Source organism: Leptidea sinapis, chromosome 33 (assembly GCF_905404315.1).
Source record: "Leptidea sinapis chromosome 33, ilLepSina1.1, whole genome shotgun sequence".
Taxonomy (NCBI): Eukaryota; Metazoa; Arthropoda; class Insecta; order Lepidoptera; family Pieridae; genus Leptidea; species Leptidea sinapis.
The window spans coordinates 4,138,809-4,161,643 of NC_066297.1; the positions used below are offsets into that span (position 1 = coordinate 4,138,809).

Here is a 22,835-nt window from a genome sequence, read left to right on the forward strand (position 1 = left end):
TCCTGGTCTCTCGACGGATTCAGCAATTCTTAGCTTAAAGTATGCCGTAGACTATTATACAAGTCGAGAAACATCAGTGTACGCATGTTTTTTGGACTTGAGTCAAGCTTTCGACCTGGTGAATTATGATGTTCTCTGGGCGAAATTGTATCGTTCACAGGTTCCAAAAGATGTTGTGGGTCTCTTGAGATACTGGTACTGGAAACCAAATAAACAATGTTAAATGGGGCGACACGACGTCTAATTCCTATAGATTAGACTGCGGAGTACGTCAAGGAGGTATCACCTCTCCGGATCTATTTAATTTGTATGTAAATGATTTGATAGAGGAGTTGAGAACCACAAATATCGGATGTCACATCGGTAACACGTGTTTTAACAGTCTCAACTACGCCGATGACATGGTGGTTCTCAGCCCGTCTATCAAGGGACTTAGGAAGTTGCTTTCAGTCTGTGAGCATTATGCGAATGCTCACGGTCTGAAATATAACGTTAATAAGACAGAAATGTTGGTATTTCGTGCGGACAAAGGTCCGGAGAGGGTACCTGAGGTGTTGTTGGATGGCTCAGCGGTTCGAGTTGTAACAGAGTTTAAATACCTGGGACATGTTCTTACAGAGCACCTGAAGGATGACTGTGATATTGAGAGAGAGAGAGGAGGGCACTCTCGATTCGTTGCAACATGTTGGCCCGAAGATTTGGTAAATGCAGCAATCCCGTCAAGATTGTACTGTTTAATGCGTATTGCCAGTGCTTCTACACCTGCCAACTTTGGACTAAATTTCTGAAAAAGTCATACACGACAATGCGCGTGCAGTACAATGATGCTTTTCGCATATTGATGGGATTGCCTAGGTACTGCAGTGCCTCGGGTATGTTTGCTGAATCGAAGGTGCCTGATTTCTATGCTGTGATTAGAAAAAGAGTTGCTTCCTTCTGGGATAGACTCCGCAAATCTCAGAACCGCATTCTCCAAACGGTTTTTGACGGGATGCCTAGCAATATTTTTTCATATTTGCTATCTGTGCATAAAAACAAAAATAGTAAATAAATGACGGTGCCATGACCAAGACGCCTGGGAAGAGCTTTATTAACCTTCCCAGATAGATTATAAGTTTTTGTGTGTATTTTAGCTTTTATCTTTATATAATGTATTAGAATATTACAACTTATTTGTTTCATAATATGTATAGTGGGTAATCTTGCCTTTAATAAAAACTTATTATTATTATTATTATTATGCCTGCGTGGTGCGCCTCCACTCAGGACGCAGACTTAGGTCATCTTCCTACAGTCATAAGAAACAAGTAGGTCGAAATTCGCTTGAACATACATTTACTAAGTAACTGTTATCATATTTTCATTAGACACTGACAGTTCATCAGTGATTGTCATACAATCTTTTTCGTAAAAAATACACAATCTATAATTATCATAAACTGTCAAGTCAAACTTATAAATTCAAATAAAAAAAACCAACATTGGATGCGTATATTATATTATGTATTTTGAGGGAAGCGTTAGTATATATAATTGACTCTTTAGAGACTGCTCGTTTGACGATTGAATAAAACAACTGCTTGACTGTGAGGAATATGTGGAAAATATGATTTATTTGAAAGTTACATGATATATATACAAAATCCTTAAAACTAGTTACCCAATTACAATTGTTACTTAAAAAATATTTACAAGTTCAGAAAATACACATAATAAAATACTAAAGCTTACATTTTAACCAATAGTAAAACGTTTCATTCAATAAGAATTGGGAATAATATTATGTGTTCTATCTCGCTCTAAAACTAATGCTACGAAGGTATTACGTCACAAGTTAGATATTAGACATTTGTATTAATTGATATTATTGGTTGTAGGTACAGCTACAACTCGAGTATGAAGTAGAATGCGGAGACACCACTAATAAAATAAAAAATCAAAACCCCTTATATTAAATGCTACAGTAAAAAGAACATCTTATATTAGTTAAATAGTTTCAAAAATCTTGGGAACCCCTGACTTATTTATTCTACCAGTAAACTAAGGCAAGGCTAAGGTCATCACCGTGAACTCGGCCCAAAGGCATAGATAGAGAGCTAAAGTCAGCTGAGCGGCCGGTAATATGTAATTATGGCAACATTGGTCACGAACGTCAAATTGTTCTTGTCAAAACTCAAAAGTGACATTTCTTTTTGGCGGGAACGAGTGAACGAAGGAAGGCGCGCTTATACAAAAAAAAATTGTTTAAATTATTGTTCATAGTGCATATATTTTTCATACTTGTAAATTGTTTATCCTGGTTTATAAATATTCGATTTTTGTATATATAAATTGTTAAGTGCGCTTCCCCATCGCCATGGGGAAGCGTACAGGTAAAAGGCCGAAGAACGGCCAGAGCGACGCAGAACCAGCAGACGAACTTCCCCTATCCGAATCCTCGGTATCTGACGCGGAGGTGACTGAACGTCTCATTGTAAGAAGAAAGGATAAAGAGAAGTATACCCCTTATAGAGCGACAAATTATTATAGGTTATACGACGAAAATTCAAATAAGAAGGAATTTATTGTATTTCTCAATCGCAAGCAGGGTGAAGTCAAAATATCAGACAAGGACAGGTTGGGTCTGTCAAATGGAATCAGGAGGCATTGCGTATCGGGTGTGTTGCACCTGAGGTCCGTTAATGCTTTTAAAGTTGGTGTTACCTTTGACCTGCCTAACAATGCGAATGTATTTTTAAAAAATGAAAAGTTACTTAGCGAGTTGGAGATGGTTGCCTCAATTCCGGCTTCTGAAACGGAGGTCACTGGAGTTCTTACTTCTGTTCCTACTGATTACTCCAACAAAAAAATTCATCAATTAATTGCATCGAGTAAAAAAGTTATTGCTGTGAGAAGGTTCATGCGGCGAGTAAAGGACCCACAGGGTGTTGTCTCCTTTGTTCCAACGCAAACTGTTGCAGTCACATTTGCATCAACGTTGTTACCTGAGTATGTAACACTTGATCACTGGAGGCATGAGGTTAATGTATATGTACCCCCTATTAAACAGTGTCTACGCTGTATGAAATTTGGCCATATTGCTAAATTTTGTAGAAACAATGAAGTTTGTTCCATATGTTCTGACAATCACAATTTTAAAATGTGTCCAAAAACTTTAACAAAATGTGCCAACTGTGGTGGAGATCACATAGCTATCTCATCTACCTGTCCTCTGAAAAAACAAAAAATTGAAGAAAACAAAGTGAAGTCCCGTAGTGTTAGATACTCAGATCTCTTCAATGAATCTGCTTTCCCTCAATTAAACTCAAAGTATATTGACACACACCTGAGCAATCTTATAAAATCTGACAAATTTATGAACCTCTTGGTTGAAGCAGTTTTACAAATTTGTACAAATAAAGATAAGTTAACTATAAATTCAAATAGTATTAAGGAAATTCTGAATAACACTTTTAGAAAAAAGACACCTAGTTAATTGTTATTATGGATACATTGAATATAGTGCAGTGGAACGCTCAAAGTATTATTAGTAATAGGCTTATTTTTACAAGGTTTTTATATGAAAATCATATCCATATTGCTATAATTTCGGAAACTTGGTTAAAACCACATCAGTATTTTTTAATAAAAGGCTATAACACAATAAGGAATGATTGTGGTAATAAACACAATGGTGTAGCAATTTTTATTCATAATAATATCACATTTTCTAACATAAATACATATTATGATAGTGCTCTACAAAATGTTTGCATTAAAATTAAAATTAATAACAAAGAACTGAGTATTGTGAGTTTTTACAGTCCTTCCAATTCAAATCCTCCATTTAATAAAAACAATTTAAACAGTTTAATTAAGTCCATTCCAGAGCCAATGATATTTGCAGGTGATTTCAATGCTCATCACATGTTGTGGGGATGTGTTGATACATTGCCTCGAGGTAAAGATGTTTTAGAGGTTATAGATGAGAATGGTCTTGTTATTCTGAATAATGGTCAAGCTACCACAATAGGATCTCCATCTTGGCGTCCTAATGCTCTTGACTTGACTTTGGTAACTCCATCTTTGGCTCTTTTATGTGACTGGTCAGTTATTGACAGTCCTCTGGGCAGTAGTTATCATCTCCCTGTAATAATAAAAATGGCAGTAAGTAGTGATAGTATTAGTTTGCAAAACACATTATGTAATAATCTACATTTGCCCACTCACCCTAATTATAAGCAGGTGAATTGGAATATGTATAGTAACTTAGTTGTTTCTTATTTGGATGATGTTAAATTTGACACTTTATCTTCAATAGATGCTTTTAATTCCTTTTGTAATATTTTACTTTCTGCTGCCAAGCAGTCAATCCCTAGCTGTCTGTTTTCCAAAAGTTCTAATAGTAATAATGCTACTAGTTCTTGTTCACAAAAATCTTTTAAATATCCTTGGTCGCCTTGGTGGAATCAGAGGTGTACAGAAGCAGTTTTAAATGCTAAAAATGGTTACATTAATTTTAAAAACAACTCCACTGATGAAAATTATGTGGAGTTTAAGAGATTGCGGGCTTTAAAAAAACTTATCTTAAAAAGTGAAAGAAGAAATAGCTGGATAGGCTTGTGCAATTCATTTAATCGTTGTACTCCTTTGTCTTCAATTTGGAAATACATGCGCAAATTTAACAAAACTTACATTCCTGACAGTGTGTTGAATGATAGTTGGATTCCAGATTTTCTACAAAAGTATACTTCTGACTTTGTATCAAATGAGTTAACTAACTATGTAAATGTTGTTAATGATAGTAATAAATATTTGATAGAGCCTTTTTCTTTACAAGAACTAAAATCCGCTTTATTTACTAGAAGAGATACATCTTTCGGTCTTGATACCATTCCATATATTTTACTCAAAAAACTTAATTGCCACAGTCTCAACATCTTTTTAAATAATCTTAATCTCCTATGGAAGGAGAATACTATTCCTGCAGAATGGAAAACAGACTGTTTAATCCCAGTTTTAAAGCCAGACAAAAATAAAATGTTACCTGACTCTTATAGACCTATAGCTCTCACGTCTTGTGTTGGGAAGATATTTGAGCAGCTTCTAAAACAACGTCTCGAGTTCTTTATAGAACAAAATTGTCTTTTGCCTAATAATCAGTTTGGTTTTCGCAAAGGTCGGTCTTCTAGGGAGAGTATAGCGCAGTTACAGCTTGATGCGCATCAATGTTTAGCAAGTAATCAATATCTTTTGTCTGTATTTTTTGACATCTCAGGTGCCTTCAATAGTGTAAATATTGCCGTGCTTTGTGACGAGTTATCAATGTTAGGGATACCAGGTAAAATAATAAATTGGATGCAATCCTTTTTGACTGACAGAAAAGTATATGTAAAATTTAATAAACATTTGTATGGACCACGACTTTCTTCTCTAGGTGTTTGTCAGGGGGGAATATTGTCTCCTTTAATTTTTATTATGTACATAAGACGATTGAACCTTATTTTGGGGCCAAATATAGTAAACCTACAGTATGCAGATGACTTAGTCGTCTATGTATCGGGAGTTGATCTGATTAATTTAGCCGCTACTATTAATAAAGCACTTGTAAATTTATATCAATACTTTTCTTATCTTAATTTAAATGTAAATCCAACCAAATCAAAAGTCTTTGTGATTGGTCGTAAACGCATCATATTGCCTCCCATTTTATACAATGGCATTCCACTGCCTATTTCATGTGACATAAAATTTCTAGGTGTAACATTTACTCCAAAACTTTCTTGGAAAAAATATACAGATAGTGTTATAATTAAAGCGAATAAAGCTTATAATGTATTAAAATCTTTGTGTGCAACGTCGTGGGGAGCGGACCCTAAAATATTGTTAATTTTGTATAAATCGCTTATTCGTAGTCATTTTGAATATGGCTTTCATTGTTTCGCCGCAGACAGCAAAATTGTTAATAGTCTGGATAAAATACAAAATAAATGTATGCGTACAATATTGGGTGCACTTAAAACTAGCCCAATAGCTGCTATGCAAATCGAGGCCAACCTTCCTCCTTTGTGTATTAGATTTAGTTATCTTAAAGAAAGATTTATTTTAAAGCTCTATAGCTTGCCGACGAACAATCTTCTTAAGAATCTTATTGCTTATCAATCGTCTTCATTTCCGAGACAGTTGTTTATCTTGCAAGATTTTTCTTCATTTTTTAAATTTCTACAAGATTTAAATATTCATCGGAATAATGATATACTTCCCTGCCATGCAGGTTCTTTTCGATGTAAATATTCTGCAATTAATGTTGTAATAGATCCAAATTTAACTTCAAAAGAGGAGGTTCATGTATTATTGTCAGAATGGTCTAATTGTAAATTTGTTTATACGGATGGCGCAAAAAACAATAATAATGTTTCTTTTGCAATCTACCTTCCTGAAATTAGGAAGGGTATTGGCTTTAAGATTAATAGATATGCCAGTATTTTTACTGCTGAAGCCGTCGCTATTCTTTTTGCTTTAAAGCATATTAAGAAACAAAATCAACTTAATAAGAAGTGGGTAATAGTTAGTGATAGTATGAGTGTGTTAAAAAGTTTGTCAAATAACAAAATGAGTGCTAACATCAATTACATCATTTTTGCTATAAAGGAATTGTGGTTCGAACTATGTTTAATCGATATTAAAGTGGATTTCGTTTGGGTCCCGTCCCATATAGGAGTAGCAGGAAACGAAAGCGCTGATTTTCTAGCTAGAACTATCATTAATATATCCGATCTATCCCTATATCCTGATTGCAAAGATCTAGACATTAACATACCATATACAGATATAATAAGTAATCTAAAACAGCGTATGACTCTTCTTTGGGGAAGATATTGGTACAATTGTACAGAAGTTGAAAATAAGGCTCATTCGTATACTTTGTTAGATAATCCCGTTAATAGCACACCCTGGTTTTGTAAGTTTAAAAATAACGCTCACAGAAAGTTCTATACTACAATAACACGAATGCGTATTGGTCACTATCGATTGAATTTTCATCTTCATCGCAAAAAAATTGTCTCCTCTCCTTTTTGTGACCATTGTAATAAGCAACAAGATCAGTCTCTGGATCACATCTTTTTTGATTGTTCGTCCTTTGGCATACAGCGCCTTGTGCTGATGGATGAGCTACTGGAAATATATGGTGCACCCAGTATAATCCCGCTCTCAGTAATAGATCTATTAAAGGACACATCAACTTATATGTCCTTGTATAAATTTGTATGTAGTACTGTAAATACATTGTAATTTGTAGATACATACGTTGTAAATTTGTTTATAATTATGTAAATACGTTATAACTTGTACATATACAACTAGTAATAGCATAGCGCAATTCGCGAACTGAACAGATAATGTAAATAGGTAGGTATTATTCTAAAAAGTTATGCAAATTACACTGGATTTGACTTTAAGAAAAGGGGAAAATTATTAGAGACTATATTACTGGATTTGGACTTACTAAAAGGAAAATATGGAAAATATTCTTTAGAGAATTATACATTAACGGAAATGGTAAAATAACTGATGACTTTAAGACTGGATTGGATTTGATGAAAGAAACTACTATAAATATTCGCTATCGAATATACATAATTGGAAAAGGAAAATGGAAATAATGTAAGATGAAATGAGAAAACTGGATTGGACTTTTTGTAAAACAAAATAGTGAAAATAATAAATACCAAAGAAATGAAAATACTAACGACAAGGCAGTAAGGCCCCTGGCTATAGCCTGTTCGAAAGAACGAATTAATATAAAAAAAATAAAAAAATCAAAAGTGACATTCTTTTGCAATACAATTGCAAGGTGCAACTCGATTCTCGAATTGAAACTTCAAATGAGCAGGGAGCAAACTGCAATTTTTAATTTTTGAAGTTACTTTGTATTATTGTATTTGTAGTTGATTTTATTTTCTGATATAACAAGATAGAATAATGTCAGAAAATAAAGAAGAAACGAGTAAAGAAATTGATCCGGAATTGGATGAACTATTAGACAGTGAGTAATACTACCAATTTTTAAAATTTAAATAACCTTCAATTATAATATTACACAATCACAACAAATTAATATTCTATTGCATATTAACCTTTATAATTTATTCCCTTTGCGTTCTACTTAAAAAAATTTAGACTAATAGTATTAATGGTACAATATCTTTAATTATTTTGTGATACTTTAACCAAATAGTATACAAAATAATAAGTTCTTTTGGTGATTCAAAAGATTATGTTACGGAAGCTGTATGAAAACTGTTTCAATTTGTTGCTAAAGGTTATGTACTTTAAGTAGTTTAGACTGAATATACATCATGTTTTCCTTGTTGATTTATTTAGTTTTTTTTAAATTCCTGTTTTTATGTTGTTTATTTAGTTCCTTTAGACATACTACATCTTTATGCAATTGTCACATTATTGTGTCTTGGTGTGCCTCAAATTGACTGTAGATGGCTATGCAAATATTATTTCCTTTTTAAAAACTGTAAGCAGTGGGAGGATCCTTTGCACAGGATATCAGCTAGATTATGGGTACCAAAATGGCGCCTATTTCTTCTGTGAAGCAGTAATGTGTAAACATTATTGTGTTTCGGTCTGAAGGGTGCCATAGCTGGTGAAATTGATAGGCAATTGAAACTAACATCATATGTCTCAAGGCGACAAGAGTAATTGTAGTCACTCAAAATTTTTGGGACTTTCAAGAATTCTGAGTGGCACTGCATTGTAATGGGCAGGGAGTATCAATTACCATCAGCTGAATGTGGTGCTTGTCTCACCCCTTATTTTCATACAAAAAAAAAGGAAAGGGGTTGTATTTTATTATTAAAGGCTAATAAAAATTGAGTATTAGTTTATATAAATTTTAAACTAAATAAATGTGCATTTACAAACCAGAAGATGATATTTATCCATAGTGATAGATCACAGCCCTGATTAGATGCGGCAGCTAATTAGTTTTTGACCAAATTATTCTGAATAAACTCAAAAAAAAAAACAAAAGTTGAACTTTCTGATTAGTTGCTCTTACCAACATTGTTTAATTCTGTTTCCAGATCAAAATGTCGATAGTTTTCTTCTTTATTACTTTCACATTTTATTGAGCTACATTAGTTTTGTCACATTAAAAGTCAAAGTCAAATAAACTTTATTCAATTAAATTATTAAGTTCATAAAAAGTTGAGCATGTGAGAAGAACATACAAGAAACTCAACGGCCCCTGTATTTAATGAAATACAAATTTTACAATGGCTGGCATAACAAATTCGTTTTTAAGGTGCTGCATCCAATATATGAATCATGTTTAAATTATATAAACTATTTCATAAATAGTAATAAATAATAAATAACTGTATAAATATAAATTATTTTGTATTGGATGCATCAACTATCAAAAGCGCGTACACCTTCCTTAAAGGCCGGCAACGCTCTTGTGATTCCTCTGGTGTTGCAGGAGAGTGTGGGCGGCGGTGATCACTTAACACCAGGTGACCCGTACGCTCGTTTGTCCTCCTATTCCATAAAAAAAAAAAAAAAAACTTTTAGACCTTGAATTCATTATGTGAAGTAATATATTTTTTAAAAATTCCTCAGAAATTTTCAATGGCTTAAGAGGTGGCTGTCGAATTTTGTAATAAATATATTTATCTTAATTTTTTTAATCAAATCATACAGTTTGATATTTTTATACCTGGACCATTACCAATTTTTATTTGTAACAAGTAACGCTGCATTTCTATTTTTTCATAGTGCCTTATTAAAGTTTCTTTCATAGTGCCTAATTAAAGTTTCTTTCTTCCACGGACCCCAAACTATCGGATGAACTGCCATGTGCGGTGTTTTATGTTTATGGTTTGTAAAGCGGCTATATTACCGATCCGATCTATTATGATAGCCACTGTCTACTATAGCTCACTGCTAAGATTGATTCTTTTCATGAATCGGCTGAAGAATTGGACTTCCTAAAGAGATGCTTTTACACATTAAAGGACAACATTCAGAGAGGCCGTGCAACTGTTTTTCATCTGCACTATTACAGAATCTACACCCTATGAAATCTGTGAGGCCTAGGATTAAGTGTTTGTTTATTCTGCAGTGCCTTGTTAGTGTCATGGTTAGAATGCATAACTTTTCCTTACCTGACCCTAGTGCCTCATATGCAGCCATTAGGGTTTCCAGGACGATACCTACAGAGTACCTTCATAAATAGCGCATATGCTAGGCATACTACATCTTTATGCAATTGTGACATTATTATTGTGTGTCTTGGTGTGCCTCAAGTTGTCTGTAGATGGCCATGCAAATATTATTTCCTTTTTAAATACTAAGCAGTGGGAGGCTCCTTTGAACAGGATTACACCTAGATTATGGGTACCACAACGGTGCCTTTTTCTGCCGTGAAGCAGTAATGTGTAAACATTATTGTGTTTCGGTCTGAAGGGTGTTGTAGCTGGTGAAATTAATGGGCAAATTAGACTAACATCATAAGTCTCAAGGTGACGAGCGCAACTGTAGTGCCGCTCAGAATGTTTGGGTTTTTCAAGAATCCTGTTCGGCACTACAGTGTAATGGGCAGGGCGTATCAATTACCATCAGCTGAACGTCCTGCTCGTCTCGTCCCTTATTTTCATAAAAAAATTTCGTAAGTGATCACCACTCTCATTTGTTCTATTCCTGTAAAGATTCGCTGTGCGGCTAGCTTGTAGGCCTATAGGTGAGCATACAGTTCTATTGTAACTTAACCTTGGACCACAGGTGCCTTACAAGACATGCTAAAGTCACGAAAACAGGAGAAACCTGAACCCGCAGAGAACATGTGGAGCGAGGAGTTTATCAAGGAGGCTGCAGCGCAGTTCGAGAGCAACATGGCAGCCATTATGGGAGGCTTTAGCGGCATGCCAGGTAACTACCATAGCATACGTGATGTGATTTGAACTCTAAAGATTCTTCTTCTTACTCTCAACACATACTTATAAATAAAACACTTTTAAAAGGATTATAACGCGAAAATTTATTGAAGTAGGCATTACTGTTCGGAAATCCATAATCATCCAAATGTTTTGAGTTTTCTTTAGTGTTGATTCCGAAGTTAATTGTTGAATGAACAAACAAATTTGGTCCCTTCACCATTGTTACGTATCTCTTTCGGGGGTAATACGTCACAACAGCCGACCAATCAGAGCGTGTCATTTCATGGGACGAGGGTGTAAAAGAGCGGTTTCTGGCTCATTTAATTCAGTCTCATGCCAGAGTTTCGCGAGTCAACATCTCCTGAGGATGCCTCGTGTAGAGGCGAAACACGTGACGAATTGTTTAACGACAAATATTGGCGGAATGAACACTAAAGAAAACTCAAAACATTTGCATGATTATAACGCGTGTAATTGTAACTGTGTTCTTAAGATCTGGAATGGTCTTGAAACGTCGGGTTAACTAAAATAATAATAAAAATGTAACTTTTACTCAAATATCTAATGTAAAAACACCGTTACAATAGGCCAGATTCATCTATTAAAATTAAATTATGAAAGTATGTTATTTATAGTGCTTTTACCATAAGAATTACGAATTCAATTCTAATTTGTTGTAAAAACTTAAGGATTGTTTTATGTCACGTGACGGAAAACACTGACCACCATTTTGTGACGTCACTATAACAGAAACAATATTTTGATTATAGCAACACACCAACGATACGGACTACGAAGAGTCATTTTTATTTTTATAAAAATCATTAAAGATTGCGCTGCACATTTGACGTTTCTTTGTTTATGTTATTATGGCGTCACAATCATGGCGGCTCCCTTCTTGGCGCGACTATTTAGGGTTTAAATTTTAAATAGTTTTTAGCCTTATTACACGCGTTTTAATCCTTTAACGGCCATTCCCAATTTTCAGTCTATCTCTTACTTGAGATAAAAATCGTAACTATCCTTGACTTTTCTGTCCCAATAAACTTATCGACGGTAACTCACCTTATCCGTGCACGCTGTCTGTCAATGGGATGACGTATAGCTTACCAGCGATATAAAGTTTGTATGGAAATTGCAATTCACGCGTCCCAATATAAGGCGATAAGAATGACTTATCGGGTATATTGGGATAGCTTCGGATTATTGACAGCTCATTACTGACAGTAGAAGGTAGTAATTTATCTCTATCTGTAGATAGTATATTGGGAACGGCCGTAAAAGTGTTAATTGTTAATCTTAGTGACGTATTGATATTATTTAAATGTGAAACACACGTGTTAGTCAAAGGTAATACTATTCAACAGAGACATTTAATAGACGAAATTACAAAAGAACTTAACTTAACCGGCAACGCACTTGTGATTCCTCTGGTGTTGCAAGAGAATGTGGGCGGCGGTGATCACTTAACACCAGATGACCCGTACGCTCGTTTGTCCTCTTATTCCATAAAAAAAAAAAACTTCTAATTTCTTAGACGTATTGATATTATGTTGTTGGATGTCCATGGATGATGAACGATAAAGGTCATTGCTCATTAGTCACTCGGCACCCGAGCAGGACCAGCTCGTCGCTGGAAATATGTTTCATGTAGGCTATTGGCAATGAGCAGTCCTGTAGGTCCAAAATCAAAATAGTACCGTCGAACTGAGCTGGTGACGAAGCTGGTGGGTGGACTTCGGAACTGTCTAATACAACCATGTCTCCTGGCCGTGTTCGAGCATATTATACTACGTTTCAACGAATAGTGCCTATGGCGTTATGTTAGCTCCCCTGTCTGTCAAAGTAAGGTAATTGGCACCATATTGGCACAAGAAGACGCTGCCGCAGATTTTGTTTATTAACTGACTTCAAAAACGGAGGAGGTTCTCAATTCGTCGGTAGTTGTTTTTTAAGTTTGTTACCTCAAACTTTCGACTGGGTGAACCGATTTTGATAATTATTTTTTTAATTTGAAATCTGGTGCTTCCCGTGTGGTCCAACGTATATTGGTCAGATCTGACAATGGCATCCTTGAGAAAACCATAAGTCTTACATTTGCTATACATACATATAGCAAAGTGGATGATAAATTTACGAATAACTCAATATCGCGCCCATCCGTTTCGATGATTCTTTTTTAATTGGAAAGGATATACTTCACAAATTCACTAAAAATATTATTATTTTTTTTTTACAAAAACACAACCGTGTTCAAAAACACTATTCCAAACAATAGATATAATATACACTAAAAAATCTAATTCTAGTTACGATTATTGTCATTTGAGTCGAATTTTGTAAACGTGAGAAACGAAATTATGCCCCATTAATTCCTTTAAGATGTGTTCAGGCTCGTGTCGCCGCCATTACTAGTTAGTCAAATAGGGTTACCAGTAGCAGATAATAATTTCCACACTTAAACTGCCATTTTTTTTAAATGTTATTTATTTGTAAGACGTCAACAAGCATATGTACGGTGACTATTATTGGTTTAAATATGACTTTGACAATAGAGAAATAAAAAGAAAATTTTTGTTTTTGAGGGTATTTCCATAAGTACTTACATACACTGTATAATACACTGAATGTATGTCTATAACTAGCTTGGGTATAAATTGATTTTATTCAATGTAACTTGTGACACTAATATTGTATGTTTGCAGAGGATCAAATAACTCAAGAACAAATTGCACAAACCTTCACTAAAATGGCTGGTGAGTTTTTTTTTTAAATAACATATTATACAAAAGCAGATTTTTGTATTTTAATGTCTCCAATGCACAGTTTTCATCATGTTATATGATGAACGTACTACTGATGATAATAATAATCTGGCTATAAGTTATGTTATAAATAAAATACAATTACTTTTTGTGACGTATTGCAATCTTAATCAATGTTTTATATATACTAGCTGACCCAGCAAACGTTGTATTGCCGATATTAAAATCGCGATACAAAAGTAACTGTTGATCGTAGATGGGTGAAAATTTGAAGTTGTATGTATTTTTTAATGCTGACTCATAATCAAACAAATTTAAAAAAAAATGTCACAAAAATTAAAAAAAAAACTTTCGTGTGGACCACCCTTAACATTTATGGGGATGAAAAATAGGTGTTGTCCGATTCTCAGACCTACCCAATATACACTCAAAATTTCATGAGAATCGGCCAAGCCGTTTCGGAGGAGTTCAATGTTTAACACCATGACACGAGAATTTTATATATGAGACTTATTACCTCTCAGCAACGAATTAATAGTCTGCCTTTCACAATTCTGGCCAAGAATTCATGGATTCTTTCACTGTTTCCATGGGAAATTTAGTCACTTTTTGTTATGATTCGAGCAGGTAATGTCGCTTAAAACTGACCATAATTTGTAATCCAAGGATTTCAGACCTGGCCTTAACGAAGGCCAGTCTTCATCTTTTACCTAATACCGGAACGTTTCATGGGACATATAGTCACTGTTTGTTATGCTTCGAGCAGACTGTCGCCTAAAACTGGCCATAATTTATAATCCAAGGATTTCAGACCCGGCCGTAACGAAGGCCAGTCTTCATCTTTTACCTAATACCGGAACGTTTCATGGGACATATAGTCACTGTTTGTTATGCTTCGAGCAGACTATGTCGCCTAAAACTGGCCATAATTAATAATCCAAGGGTTTCAGACCTGGGCTTATGATATTAAATATACAAATTTAACTTGTAACAATGAGAGATTGTCTAACAATGAGAGAGATAATCCTGAGCGTTGAACAACACATACACATCAAAATTTACAGTCTATAGGTCATTCGGATGGATGGCTCAGTTGGTCAGAGCGCTCGTACGGAAACCCAGAGGCGCGGGTTCGAGTCCCGCATCCATGTTCCAAAATTTTTTGTTATTGTTATTCCCTTGCTAAATAAATGTTGTTCTTGGTAAATAATTCTATTATATTCTCATGCGGTGTTACTTGTGTTCCCACAGAAGCGGCCGCGCATGTTTTGCAGCCACAGTCAGAAAACCTGGAAGTGGCACAAAACAACGAGACAGACCCAGTCGCCCGGAATAAGATTGACGAGGTGCCTTTTAATTATCTATCCTACAGACCATTTATTCAAAAAGCGCATCCGTGTTGACTTAAACAAGCTTCCTGCGCAGCCTTACCGGGTCCGTACGACATGAGTGCCTTCAAAAAGCGTTCACCTACACAAGACCCTGAATTGCTCCTGTGAGTCCCCTAGTCATCCCCATCAGGTGACCCGACTGCATGAGCGTTCTCCTGCTCCATTTCATACCATCCTTTTTCATATTATTCGTCAGGTATAATAAGGAATATATTATATATGTATATATATATATATATATATATATATATATATATATGTATATAGTATGTATGTATAGTATACATGGTTAAGAATACGACTTCATCACGTCATGCCTTTGTCATTTCTGTTTCATAACAAAGTGGACAAGTGGGTCACACTAGGGCACTGCGGCTTGAGTACTGATGAAGTAATAAACTCAGCGGGCTTCTTTTTTTACTAAAAATATTTCGTTTAATTAATTTTTTGTATTAAATGTCCTGTGGGGAGGTCCAATCTGAAACTGGTTTCACTAAGAAAGTCATTTATGATCTAAGCAAGCTTCACCACATAGACACTTTTTTAAATATTGTAACACTATGTTATGTACATATTTTGGGATAATATTGTAAATGCATATACATCGCCCAACCATAGACATACTAACTTGACTTAACCGAGTAGTAGGCATAAGTTAATGTTGATGAAACATTAACCCCTAATATTTACTCGTGTGGGGTATATTTTCCCCAAGCGGTTTTATGAAGCTGGTTTGATGCACCCCACCATCAGCTGTGGTGAACTTTTAACGCTCGAGGTGCTCGAACTGTCGGAAATCCAGTAGGGATTTTGTGAACGGCCCGAACGCTTATCGACTGGGGTTGCTTGATGTAGGTGACATCGTTTCATTGTATATCTTGTACTTCTCATCTTCATCATTCTTCTTGTCATGCGGTGTGGTCCGATGAGTTATTTGATCTGATCCCCGCTGGAAATCATCTGTAACTCATCTGTTTTCCTTATCAGTTTGATTCACAATTCCTCTACAGTTCAGTTACTAGGGAACTTTACAGCCTGGGAAAACTCTCTAACAAAGAAGCGATTCACTCGATTGTATGAAACGTACAGTCATTGATAGATTGACAGATGACGGCTATAATCTTGTAAAAACGGAGATAGCCGAAATCCACTACGTTTTAAACAACTGTTCGCTTTCGAACTTAATCGGATTATACTTAGTCGCCAATCGCAATACTGTAATTACTACTATTTCAAACTTACGTCAAATCTCACTGCACGTGTCAAATCGTCACGACATTCAATCGATCTACATTAAAATTGGCAACGCTCCTCTGATTCTTCTGGTATGTATGGATGGTGGTTGCCACTTGCCTTTCTCTGATGTAACTTTGTAAGGTTCAGCTAGTGTAAGTTCACGTGTCTTGCGACAGGTGTCGGCGGCGATATCACAGACGCTGCAGAGCCTCAACAGCAACACGGAGGCGCTGAAGACACCGTTCTCGGAGCAGGACCTAGCCGGCATGTTCAGCAACTTCAACATGGCCGACGCGGACTCGGGTCAGGTGAGAACACTGCGCTCCCGGAAATATAATCATCAGCCGGAAGACTTCTGGATAAAAGCCTCCCCCAAAGATTTCCACGACAATCGGTCCAGCGCTGCCCTCATCCATCGTATTCCCGCGATCTTGACCAGATCGTCAGTCCATCTTGTGATTGACCTACCAACACTACGTCTTCCGGTACGTGGTCACCATTCGAGGACTTTACTGCCACCACGGCCTACTGTCGGTCGAACTATGTGCCCTGCCCACTGGCACTTCAGTTTCGCTATCATTTGGGCTATGTCAATAACTTTGGATCTCGTACGGATCTGGCCATTTCTTATTCGATCCCACAGGGAAACTCCGAGAATAGCCCTCTTCATTGCCCTCTGAGTGACCATGAGCTTTCTGATAAGCCTCTGGAATTATGGAATGGCCAAACTTTGTCAAAGTGCTTATAAAACTTACAAAAAAGTCTACAGACATACTATAACACATGACTTCACAAGATTTGGCCCGCGACTTCGCCCGCGTATTTTTAGGATTATAATTTTGCAAATGATACACAAACAAACTGTTGTGGTTTATTGTGAATAGTTTCTTATAATACATTTTTATAAACTACGTTTTTTTTCTTCCATCCCAATGACGTTCTATATATATCTACATATGGACATATCATTTGCAGTCTGATAGTCAAAAGTGTTCTTAAAGACAATGTAAGCACACTTTTCTCCTTAGTCGTTTCAACTGTGTGTTGCAACAATAACCAATCCTAAATGTGCTATACCAGTGGGAGGCTTCTTTGCACAGGATGCCGGCTAGAATATGGGTACGACAACGGCGCCTATTTCTGCCGTAAAGAATGTTTACACATTACTGCGTTTCGGTCTGAAGGGCCGTAGCTAGTGAAATTACTGGGCAAATAAAACTGCCCATCTATGTCATGTATTGGAGTGAGCAATTGTAGTGCCGCTCAGAATTTTTGGGTTTTTTCTATAATCCTGAGCAGCACAGCATTCTAATGGGCAGGGCGTATCAATTAGGTCCATCAGCTGAGCGTCATGCTCGTCTCGACCCTTATTCTCATTAAAAAAGTTAGCTGGTGATAATTAATCGCTTGTACTTCCAGGACGGCAACATGTTTGTGCCGTTCATGCAAGGCATGATGCAGTCCCTGCTGTCCAAGGAGGTGCTGTACCCCTCGCTGAAGGACCTGGTGGAAAAGTACCCCGCGTGGCTGGCTAGCAACAAGGGCAAGGTGGAACCCGCAGACTACGAGAGGTGACTATCTTTAGCCTAGTGGTCTTTTAATATTCGAGAAGCAAACGGGAAATTAAATTACTGGGAAAATGAGACTTAACATGTCATGACTCAAGGTGACGAGCGCAATTGTGCAGTTGTGAAAAAACTGAAATTCACGTTGATGAGCTATAACTATACCAATAGTAGGTGTAGTTTCCTATAGCAATCTTCCTCTAAATAAGATTCATATAACATGTATTGGGAACGGGAGCGAAGGCAGGAACCGGAACTGGAATAGGACATTAGATAATATTCAATTTAAAACTTGCCTTTAAAAATCCTTGATCTATGCGGACGAGGTTGCTGGCATTATCCAGTAAAATAATATATAATATCTGCGTACGGTCTACCATCAGGTATGAGAAGCAGTTCGAGCTCATGACGAAGGTGTGCAGCGAGCTGGAGCCGGAACAGGAGTCCGACTCTGACGATGTCAAACGGAGACGATTCCAAGTGGTGCTCGACCTCATGCAGAAGGTGAGTTGGACGGCGTTTCATTTATCTTGATGTAGCCATCGGTATCACAACGGCGCCATTTTCTGCCGTGAAGCAGTAATGTGTAAGTATTACTATGCTTAGGTCTGAAGGGAGCCGTAGCTAGTGAAAATACTGGGCAAGTTGATGGCTTAAACAAATGACTTAACATCTCAAGGTGACGAGCGCAATTGTGGTGCCGCTCAGAATTTTCGAGTTTTTCAAGAATCCTGAGTGACACTGCATTGTAATGGGTAGGGCGTATCAATTACCATCAGCTGAACGCCCTGCTCGTCTCGTCCCTTATTATCATAAAAAAAATCTCTCACTACTAAGTCCTCAGTGTTACAAAAGTCCAAAAAGTAAAAGGTTTGAAGTGAAACTTCTCTGCGCGCATGAGGGTATAACTTTACGGATGAAACGCAATGAAGTGACACAAAAATTTGGACTTTTTTTCCAAGAAGAGGGAGAGTGCGAAAGGGCGTACATAGCATGAAGCACATAGCGCCGCTAGTAAGTAGGACATCTTCCCTACTAGCTTTGAATCGTGCAGGATTAGCGCGGCGCCAAAAGTAGTTTGTAGTATTAAAAACAAAATATAAAAGTTGCAATAAAAAATAAGATGTAAAAAACAGAGTAGCATAATATGATACAGTGCCCTGCCAGACAGACGGACACGGAGTATTTTTTATTAAAAATGAGACCTTATGGCAGAACCAGGTACAATAAAAACTGTAATTAATAAAATTTGTCCAATATTAATCTAGTCATTGTTGTTTACAGATGCAGGACCTAGGTCAGCCCCCCACGGAGCTGGTGGGGGACATATCCGCCCCCCCGGAAGGGTTCGTCGCGCCCCCGGGGCAAGACGCGTCGTCTTGCTCACTCATGTAGTCCTAGTACATTAATATATTCGGGCTATCGCAATAAAATAAATGATTTTTACAAATTTAATACAATTTAAAAGGTGAATTATAAATTAGTGATTTTAAATTCTTTTCAAAGCATTCACTACAATTGTGACGGTAACTTATTCCTAAGTTAGAACATGATCTTGAGCTAAAACTCTGAAACGCAAAATTTTATACCTAAAAAAACCAAACCAAAAATGTAATATAATTTTTATGTTCTTAAAATTATACTACATAAAAGTAATTGGATGTATATAAATTGAAAATAACCTATTTAGGCGTACTTTTTACTATTTGTGAGTATTGAATCAGCCTGAGATGTCAGCTCGGGTGTGTAACGCTAGTTCGGGTGAAGACTGGACTCGTCTCGACCAAGGGAACGAGATGAGACTAATAAATACACAATTATTATTATGTACATTGTTAATAACTTTGTGAATATAAAAGAAAGAATTGTATTTAGTGTTTTTGTCGTCGCGTCGCCTTGATAAAGTTTTGACTTGGGTTGTGTTTCGTATTAAGCCGGTTTGGTATTTTGTTTCTTGGTTCAGCTTGCAGCGCAAGTAATTAATTAATGAAGTTCTAGTCCGCTTGCTGCACGAAAGGTTTCGTACTATCAGACAAGATTGACTTACTTGACTTAAGTTCCTGTATTCCCTATCTGGGACAGAGGGCATCCACAGTGCATCTACATCGCGATCGGTCCTGAGCATCTCTCTTGATTTCACTCCGGTCTTTCGGATGTCTTTCGCTCTGTCAATGACAGTCTTCCGCCAGGTTTGCTTTGGACGGCTACGGTTGCGTTTTCCTTGAGGGTTCCAGTCTAGGGCTTGCTTCGGTATATGGTTGGGTTCCCTCCGGAGTGTGTGGCCTATCCAGCTACATTATCGGACCAGATAACATATTTATTAAATACTCGTTCAATACGGTTGTTAAACATGGCGCACTATCAGTGGCTATAATTTTGATTTTCTAGGCTTCTTTTTTTACGAGCTGAATCATTACTTGTATAGTTTAGTTTTAAATTTATGACTCAACTTAAAAAAAAAGATGTGTGCAATGCAATTCACACGTAGTACAAGTGAAACCTTAAAAAATTTTGGCTTCAAAATGGTCCGCACTTGTATAATAATTTTAAAATGTGCATGAACCTCTAAACTACATATGAAGTCCTGGTACATGTTGCTAGGATGACACATGAATTCAACCGCTATGAATGACATTACTATCACCGCTACCATATTTGTGTTCTCCTGGTGTCTATGTAACAATACGTCACTGCCAAGACTGATTCTTTAATGAGTACGGGCCCCGTCCGTTTACGTCAGAACTGATGATACTCTGCACAAAAATATATGATGTATTTAGTATTAATAATTAATTATGTTAATACTCGCTGCCCGGACAGACTTCGTTCTGTCAAAAGTTAATACGAAAAAAAAATATAATGTATTTCCGAGTGAAAAATCCATTGCGTAGTTTCAAAGATCTAAGCGACAGCGAGAAGCGACTTTTTATACTATGTAGTGATACATATGTTACCGTCAATGTGTATAATCTGGTATTAACCGGTAATACCTAGGAAATGTGAAGAAGACCTGTGCCGGCCATACAATATATGAAATATTATTAATTGGTCCATTAGGGACTGTAATGTATACCTGGTGATCCTATGGGCAAAATGAAAAGTACATTTATTTATATAATATATAGTTATCTTGTAATTATACATATGATGGAAATTGGTGTTTTTATTTGTAAATAAAGGAAATGTATCGCAAGTATGATAACAGAATCATAATAAATGTTATGTTGAGCTTAATAAATTTTTGCTATTTGAAAGTGATATTTAATGTTATTTTTTAATTATTTCTTATTAAATTATAACTATCACCAGTGGGAGGCACCTTTGTATGCCAGCTAGATGATGGACACCACAGCGCCGCCTATTTCTACCGTGAAGCAATAATGTGTAAGCATTACTGTGTTTCGGTCTGAAGGGCGCCGTAGCTAGTGAAATTACTGGGAAAATGAGACTTAACATCTTATGTCTCAAGGTGACGAGCGCAGTTGAAGTGCCACTCAGAATTTTTGGGGTTTTTCAAGAATCCTGAGCGACACTGCATTGTAATGGGCAGGGCGTATCAATCAATCAAATCAGGTGAACGTTCTGCTCGTCTCGTCCCTTATTTTCATAAAAAAAATAAAGAGTGACAGGTTAAAGTTTATTAGGTGGTTAATTTTTAAAACAATCCAAAAGCCTTTTTTTGCCTCACCCCCCTTTTATTGCATATCAAAATTGTGGCCGAAACTAACTCTTAAATATCATCTCTACATGTTAATTTTTTCTTCACTTTCGAATATTAATATAACATTTTTCTTGATTTATTCTCTGAGAAAGAGAATCAATCATAAAAAAGCTATAATTTTCGCAAAATATAAACGATCATTTAATTCGTTTCGCCCATTGAACATATTAACAAATACGGTGTATACATAGCCAATGTATTTCTTAATATATTCACTGAACGTTTGAGGTATTCTAGACGAGTACATTGCCTAGGCATTATGTAGTATGCCGGATTTAACATATTGCCGGTAACATACAAAAAAACCGATGTCTGTATATTACGTATGGACTCCAAGCGACCCAATTTGATGGATATTTTTTGATAAACTACTGAAAAACGTTCCTAAGAAATTGTTGAATCTAACTATCTTATTTGTGTTTTTTGAAGAGAAAATTCGTCAAAGATGAAATCGACCAAAGATGATAAAATTATAAAAAAAAAATGACCTTGGTGATCATTTAAAATATTCAAGTTTTAGGGTTGCCATTATATAAATTGATATAAAATTTCCGCTAAAATCTTATTGATATAATGTATGGATTGAATCCGAACATAATAAATTATGTATTTCTTTGGTGATTTTGTAAATGTTTACTCACCAATTTTAGAAAATAATAAGGATACATACTTACGGAGAAACGATAAATTCAAATTCAATTAAAAAAATAGTTCTCGTAAGTGAACTGGCAGTGTACTGTCTTAATAGTAATTTCACTAAACTTTTCTCTCAATGAATCCCTTTAACGCATTTTAATTGCCCTTTTCTGCACCACAAAACCTTTTGAATTTGGTGGATGGTTACCAAAATTCCAAACCATCACAGTATGGTTTGTCCATCACTATAGTGCCCCTAATTCAAATAATTATAAACATTATGTATACACATACATACACAAACATCCATGACTGGAAAACAAACATTTAAACATTTATCATACAAATGTTTGTTCCTACCGGGTTCTAACCCGGAACCCCTTAAGCTCAGAAGTCATGGGCTAGTGCCCAGTGGTTAGTACCACAACCCTAAGAGGTCGGAAAGATAAAAATAAATATACATCATACTTATTACGACTTACACAATAAAATGGATTCGCAAGGATTTTGTTGCCCCAAACCCATACGACTATACTTCACAAGTGTAATATGTGTCTGGTCGTCTCGACTCTGTGCCAAAACCCAGAGCT

The 22,835-nt window shown here is 36.1% G+C and overlaps 3 protein-coding genes across 3 annotated transcripts in view; 1 reads left to right on the plus strand and 2 right to left on the minus strand.

The window, feature by feature from the left end:
• The window catches only part of LOC126974656 (putative fatty acyl-CoA reductase CG5065), a 467,988-nt gene that overhangs the window by 306,427 nt on the left and 138,726 nt on the right, over window positions 1-22,835 (minus strand). The gene's annotated exons all lie outside the window — the stretch shown is intronic.
• The window catches only part of LOC126974617 (putative fatty acyl-CoA reductase CG5065), a 252,713-nt gene that overhangs the window by 61,992 nt on the left and 167,886 nt on the right, over window positions 1-22,835 (minus strand). The gene's annotated exons all lie outside the window — the stretch shown is intronic.
• Window positions 7,827-21,042, plus strand: LOC126974665 (peroxisomal biogenesis factor 19). The gene is made up of 8 exons (XM_050822215.1): window positions 7,827-8,026; window positions 10,777-10,923; window positions 13,637-13,687; window positions 14,948-15,042; window positions 16,500-16,631; window positions 17,743-17,894; window positions 18,272-18,392; window positions 19,173-21,042. Exons 1-8 carry the CDS (start codon window positions 7,963-7,965, stop codon window positions 19,281-19,283), a joined length of 873 nt encoding a protein of 290 aa, XP_050678172.1. The 5' UTR covers window positions 7,827-7,962; the 3' UTR covers window positions 19,284-21,042.